Source organism: Ctenocephalides felis, unplaced genomic scaffold, assembly GCF_003426905.1.
Source record: "Ctenocephalides felis isolate EL2017-DRISC unplaced genomic scaffold, ASM342690v1 CF-g0.4_SCAFFOLD_01492, whole genome shotgun sequence".
NCBI classification, from domain to species: Eukaryota; Metazoa; Arthropoda; class Insecta; order Siphonaptera; family Pulicidae; genus Ctenocephalides; species Ctenocephalides felis.
The window spans coordinates 33,509,748-33,517,211 of record NW_020537646.1 but is presented as its reverse complement, the minus strand read 5'-3'; the positions used below and the strand labels follow the sequence as shown (position 1 = coordinate 33,517,211).

The following is a 7,464-nucleotide window of genomic DNA, read 5'->3' as shown; positions in this document are numbered from 1 at the left end:
GGTATCTGGATGTCCCTATGATACTTCGCAATTTTTCTCATAATTTTTTATCCTTAAGAACACCTTCCCTTTACATATAAAGCATCCGAGGTTGGTTCACAATGAAACAGTTCGAAGCGTTTTTCGAAGCGTCTAAAAATATTTGTGATCTCACATATATAAAATTTTGATAAATTTTTAACAAAGTTATAGTAACTGTGTATGTACGATTCTAATTTTCTGAGCTTTAAGCCTCCTTTTCTCATGGATATTAAACATTCATAGCTCGAGGTATTGTCAATTTAGAGAAAGTACAATTTTATTTTGAAAGATTGTTTATTTATATAAAAATTCAATTGCGCATTAAAAAATTATAAATTTTGCCTAATAATCGGTTTGTTGTTCTTGAATCCGCAATAATGATCAAAATTTTATATTGGATACTTTTATTTCACAATACTACAATTTTTATGTAGATTCAAGATTGCTCGTCTATTGAATATTTTCCTATCTACATTGTGGGTGCTACATCCCTTGGAAATTGTTCTAATGAGTTTGATTAAAATGCTTGATGAATTATTAATAATGTTAATGGTGTAATTGAACATCCTAAAATGTTATGGGCATAGAAAAAGTTGTTTAATTATGTATATTCAATCGATGTTTATAATATTGGTCAAATAATATTATCAAATGTTCATAATATTACCAAAGCTGACGTACGTACTTATAAGTATATTATTTATAAATAAAATGTTTTATAGAACATGAAAGATATCAAATCGAATTAAAATCAATAAATATATTGGGTAATTTTTTATATCTTTCTTGTGCGTGGTTAGTTACCCAGACTTTCCATAAACGGCCACTTAGCTTTTCCATTTTTGTGTATGACGTTCTTTGAAAATAAGAAATTAGTAAAAACATTCATTTTGCAGCATTAAATAGCTGTATTTATTTTTATAGTGTATACAGTTTAATTTGTATTTTATTATTATAGACCGCAAACGCAAACGTCATCAACTTCTAGCAATATGGTTGATCTTTTGGACGTATCTTTAAGCGATTTGGGCGCATCAGCACCACCTGCATCAGACCCATGGGGACTACCACCTCCGACAAGTGCTAAAATACAAGTATGTAACTTAATTGTAATTGCATTGATTATAACACAACCGTAAATGATTTTTAATAATTATTGATGAGCTACAAGTTATTTTTACCTATTATGATCGAACTAACATTAATAGCTAACAAACAAAGTTCGTTGATGTTTAGTTCATTTAATATATTCTTCATAAAACTTTTGAATGTTATCTTCTGCATATTTTATTGCTATATTAAACGATAAAGAATTTTAATTTCACCAATTTAAAATAAATTCAAAGATAGCAGTGTCATTCTTTTATTTATGCACTCAACGAGCATTGCTTTCATAACTAATAAATAAATAAGTGATAAGGTATTATTATATGTAATGCCAAAAGTGCTAATCTAAAATAAATAACTAATAAACAATAAATCACTCTAGAAGATTGCTAATATTTAGGCTGTATGACTAATTTTCACATATAAATATTTACATTATTTACTAGTACTTTATTTTTGGGTTCTTTCTTTTCTATCTTTCTCTTATTTCTGTATAACACACAAAGTTAATTTTATCTTTATACATATTTCTAACACAGTTAATTTACTTTTCATAATATTAAATACAAGGTACATAATTTGTAAAGCTTCTTCAGAGATAAATTTTGCAAAAAAAAAATAACTTAATTATTCTGTAACTTTTGAGATTAAATTATGTGTATGTGTAGTGGAACTTACCATATTATTTTACTCTTGTTGCATGTTATCTATACTAACCTGCATGTATATCTGCACAGAATAATGTAGAATTTGATCTTTATGGGAGATTAATTCAGGTATGTGATTTTATTTTTTTTCTACAATTGATTGGAGCAATGTTTCATCTAACTGTATATAAATAAATATTGTATTGCAATAATTTTCAGTCGGATCCATGGAACACAACAACAAGTCCAGTAGCAGACCCGTGGTCAAAATCAAATAATTCTCAGCACAGATCACAAACGGCTGCAGTGGATCCGTGGGCACCTGCTAGTCATAGTAACACTACAAGTCCCTTAGGAGTCAGTATCATTTTAAATATATATTATAATTTTATCTATATGAGCTACAGATTCTCTCAAACTTTGTTGGCTACTTTTAAGTGAAAAGAATTTTTATTTTATATAGTTTCTTTGAGATCTTATCATGTATCAATAATTCTTCTTGTTTGCTTGTATTACATTTTACACTTTATTGGCACTATCCACTCATTTTCAAGTTTCTATGTCCTTATATGTCCTTTATTAACTTTTTTTAAATTCATTTAAATTTAGAGAACTAAAGTAGTATGTAATTAATAAGATTTTATATTGCAGTTCCGAGATCCAGCCAATATGAGTCCACTCTTACAGTCTACTGAGCGGCCTTCCCCGCTTGGTGCACCAAACAATTTGTCCAGCCCTAGCAGTGATTTAAGTGAATTTGACATCATAACAAATAGAAACAAAATGAAAGTTTAGCAGATTCAAATTTAAACAATGGAAAGAGTCCAAATAATAATACTAATGGAAATGATCCTTTTGATTTAGGACATCTTGATGATTTATTGGGTAAATCAAAATTGGTTTATTTATTTATGTATTTATTTATTTATTCACAAGCCGTCAGTATAATGATATTATAGTAATGCTCATGCCAATTTTATTATTTTTTCTTGTGAATTAACCAAGACAGTAATTTCATGATTACATTGTTTGTTGTGATATTATTATATGATTTATTAAATGCTTTTTGGCATTATTTGCTTATATGACATATGATAATTTAATACAATGTTAAAATACTCTTTTTTGGCTTAAAAAATTGATTTTATTATTATTTTAGTAAAAAGTTTTCCAAAGATGTTTATTTATAGATATTTTGTTTATATTTATTAATCCAAAACTTGTATGCATATATTTTAGGGGGACCTATTTCAAATGACGACCAAAATGCTGGAAAATCTACAGGCTGCATAAAGAAAACTCCACAAAGTTTCTTAGGGGAAAATAGTGCACTTGTCAACTTGGACAACCTAATCAAACCTACACCACCAATGCCCACAGTTAATCCTGCTCCTTTTGGAACTGCAAATCCTTTCCAAGATTTGAATGCTGCACAGCCACCTGTTAAAAATAATCTATTCCAGCAACAAATGCAACCGGTAAGTAGTCATACTCATACATACGCCAGAAGTACTCAGTTATAAGTAAAAGCTAGTATGTACTTCCTTCTGAATGTGTATAAAAAAGTATATTGTCCATGAATTTTAATAATTATATCATGGGTTGTCGATCCCAGATTATTTCACTGTTTTACCAATTAATTTGTTTTACAGGTTAAACCCAGTATGAATCAGATAAAACAACCTCCTTTTGCATTAAATGAAGCTGTTAATAATTCAGCTCAACCAAGAGATCCATGGGCACCTATACCTTCCTCTCAAGGTACAGATTTGAATTCACCTTGGGCCCCATTATCTAATGTCAGTCGAGATACAAATAATCTAAATTCACCTTGGACTATACAACCCGCAAGAGATCCGAATTCAGCATGGATGAAGCAGGATCAACAATCTGTCAATCCTTTCTTGTCTTAATCTTCAGTAAATAAAAGTTGAGTATATATTTATATTAATGAATGTAACGGGTTTTTATATTTATATTCAGTAGAATGCATTTAGCCCAATAGAAGATACCTCATTTCTGGCATGGAGTTTAATACTGCTTTTAGACTTCTATAAACATTTGTTTTTTATAATTTCTTCTTGACAATAGTTACGAATGTTGCAGCAATGCTCCTGAAATATCACCTGATACATAAATAGCAATTGTTTAGTAATTATTTAGCAAAATTTATTATTTTATCTTTTCACCTTTAATGTTATAGCATGCGGTATATTTTTTTATGTATAATCTAATTTAATTTAATAAATTGATTGTACAGTAACTAACTGCTCGATGCAGGACTTAGAAAATAATATCAAAAAAGGTTTCATTATGCGAATAAAACATATATCATCAAGAACAATGAATTGGATTCAATGTAACGTTATAATATTATATTTCTATTTTATGTTATTTACAATAAATTCTATTAGTGCTACTGATGTCATTTTTATAGTTTTATAAATTATTGTAATAAATAAACAAATATTCATCGTGAATGTACTGGAAGTTTAGCAGTATCTAGCTTTTTCCAGATTTTTTTGCTGTTTTTATAATGATTACATTTAGACATAAACTATTTGAATCTAAATTGAGTAGCACTTATTTTTATTCTAGAGACCATTGTTAAAATATTTCTATATTTTTTACATGGCTGTTAAAGATACACATATCTGTTTCATTAATAATTTTTTTATGTTTTGTGTATCTTTCAAATGCAGGGAAGTTAAATAATAAATATTGCAGCCATTTGTAGCTTGAAGATTATTTAGCTTGAGTACATTTCTATTGGGCAATGCATTTATCACTGTCTCTTGTATTACCTTGAAACAACATGAAGAATTTAATAATCTTATTTACAAGATCATGTTTTATTTATACACATTTATGCACATCTAATAGTTTACATGCAGCCAGTTGATACTTTAATTATTATGTAGCACTTAAATATCATAAATCTAATGTTAAAGGTTGATTGAAATATTATTTACTACATTTCCTTTTCAATTAATTATGAATATGATGTTCTTAATCGAAATGTTATGAATCCATAAATATCTTAAAAACTGCGTTATTTTAATTATGTTAGAAAAAAAAAACTTAATATAAATATTTGAGTTTTATAATTCTGAATAGTCTTCATTTTTAAATTTTGTGTAATTTATTAATAGATGTGAAGACTTTCATGTTGATAACAAATAAATATTAATATCAGGAATAGTATTCGAGTGGCTCCATGTAAATTAGATAGCATTTTAACCATATATATATATATATATATATATATTATATATATATATATATATATATATATATTATATATTATTATATTATATATATATATATATATATATGTGATATGTTTATACAAAATATTGACGTCAATTTGCTGAAATTATGAAACAAAAATGTACATATGCATATACACATTATATATCATAAATAATTGTCTAAGCTTTATATAATACTATTATATTTATAAGAAGTATGAGTGCACTAAAATTATCTCATTTTCACTCTTTTGATATAAAATAAATTTTCTGTAGTCAAAACAATATACAACAGTATAATAAAAATTCAAAAACTACTAAAGCATGCTCAAGATTTAATAATCCGAATATAATTCCGTCCTTCTTCATATTTGAGATACGCAAGTTATAAAAAGGATGCTTAAACTTTATTATTAATATAAAAAAACACATTTATGAACCATTTCAATACAGCACTAGAGGTAGTATATAAAAATGATTTTTTTATCACGTTTATGCAAGTGTACATTTGATGCATCATATGGAATGAATAATAGTTGATACGTTTTAGTTCACTCAACTACTGTTGAAAATAATTTAAAAGTGAACTTAATTCTGATAAACAAAAAAATTGAACCAATTATGTGATTAGGACTGTCTGTCGAAGAAGAGTAATTAAATATTATTTTTAATTATTGTACATATACATATTTATGATCCTTCTATTAGTAGATTATATAATTAGGTTTTTGTCTTTGAACTGATTATCTGCAAATAACGTAAATTAGAAAACGCACAAGAGAAAATGTTTATATGATTCCGATATTTACTCACTATTTATTTTTCACAAAGCATAGAATTAGTTTTTATATGATGCTTGATCAATAATGGTGTTTGAAATTTTAAAATTAATATACGAAGCTATTTAATATCACGCAAAGAAACTTTGATGTTTATAAGACACCTATGTTTACACATACATACACATATATTGTAAATATTAATACTTCTTTATAAAATCCATGCATATTTGCTTTGTCATATTCTTATTATTCTGTACAAGAGTGAGAAATGATATTTTTATATATATAATTATAACTATAACAGATAGATTAAATCAATTAATGGATAAACTTATAATTTATATATCTATAAATTTTATATAATATATTTAGTGATTATTACAATTTTAAACTATAAGATATATATATTACCTAATGTGGAAATGTTTATTAATATAATACCTTTTTATAAGTCATTTAATAATTTTACGCTAGCTTACTGTATGTTTTAATATGTGACACAATTTATAAATTAATAATTCTAGCCTTGGGAAAATTTTTATTCAAAATGTTTTATTCTAAATCATTTTTGAGCACTTATTTAAATTTTTCCTAAAAACTTGCTCACTTTTATTGTAAATCAAATTTGAACGAAAGAAAGCAATTTGAATAAAATATTCACAAGTGCTTAATATATTATCTGTGAAGGTCTATAAATATTATATATAAGCATATTAATTTTTATAGTATTGCTTAAAATTATTAGTTGATGGAATTGACGATGGAACTATCCTTGTACACTCACAAATAATCAAATATATATATATATATATATATATATATATATATATATATATATATAGTACACTAACACCACTTATTGCAGGTTACTACTAGCAGTGGTCAATTTTAATAGTACATAAATGATTTCATTATGTGGTTTTAACTATCCACATGATATCTTCAAATAAGTTACATAGAAGAAATCATCTAAGTGATACAAAAAGTGATATTTTTTTATCAACATTTTTATTTTATTGATTTTAATCATCAATGTTTGCACAAGAAATGTTTTCGTGGGTTACAAATTAGTCAAAATTTGAAAAAGTGCGTAATGAGTGTGATATGCTGTGTTGTTTAACCTGTTAGTATAAAAAAGAGTTATTGTGCCAAGTGTGTGAATTGTATTTAAGAAAATATTATTTTTTGTATCCATGATAAATATTTTTTTATTGATTCACATATTGAATTTTCCATTACTAGCATGATGATTTCATCAGCTAAATATTGTTAATGTGTGAATTATGCATGCTTTATATTTCATTGTACAGTATTTCTCGAGCTATTTAAACTGTAATGTTTTATACTCTTCTAAGCACTTCTAAACATTTGTGCAAAAAATATTATAATAATGAAGGGTGCGAAAAACAGGCCTTTATTAATTAGCAGTTATACTTAGTTATTAGTAGATAAATATATTTTTAATATTATATTATGTGCAAATATTTGCTATATTGCGTTAGCACTAACATGTTTAGTGTTTGATTTTATGACGAACAAAACACATGGCATTGTAGTTGCCATTATTCTAACAGGAGTATAGAAATTAATAAAATATTTATATTATCAGTTCTTGTTTAAATATAGCCTATTATAGTTTATACAAATCTCAAATCT

At 26.0% G+C, this 7,464-nt stretch overlaps 1 protein-coding gene across 1 annotated transcript in view; it reads left to right on the top strand.

Annotated features, from left to right (window-relative positions):
- LOC113369799 (epsin-2-like) overlaps window positions 1-4,124 on the top strand; it is a 23,225-nt gene extending 19,101 nt beyond the window's left edge. The window contains 7 exon segments of the mRNA XM_026610370.1: window positions 980-1,115; window positions 1,866-1,904; window positions 1,995-2,132; window positions 2,427-2,558; window positions 2,561-2,660; window positions 3,015-3,253; window positions 3,428-4,124. Coding sequence (XP_026466155.1) covers window positions 980-1,115; window positions 1,866-1,904; window positions 1,995-2,132; window positions 2,427-2,558; window positions 2,561-2,660; window positions 3,015-3,253; window positions 3,428-3,688 — 1,045 coding nt within the window. The 3' untranslated portion in view covers window positions 3,689-4,124.
- The last annotated feature ends 3,340 nt before the right edge of the window (window positions 4,125-7,464 follow it).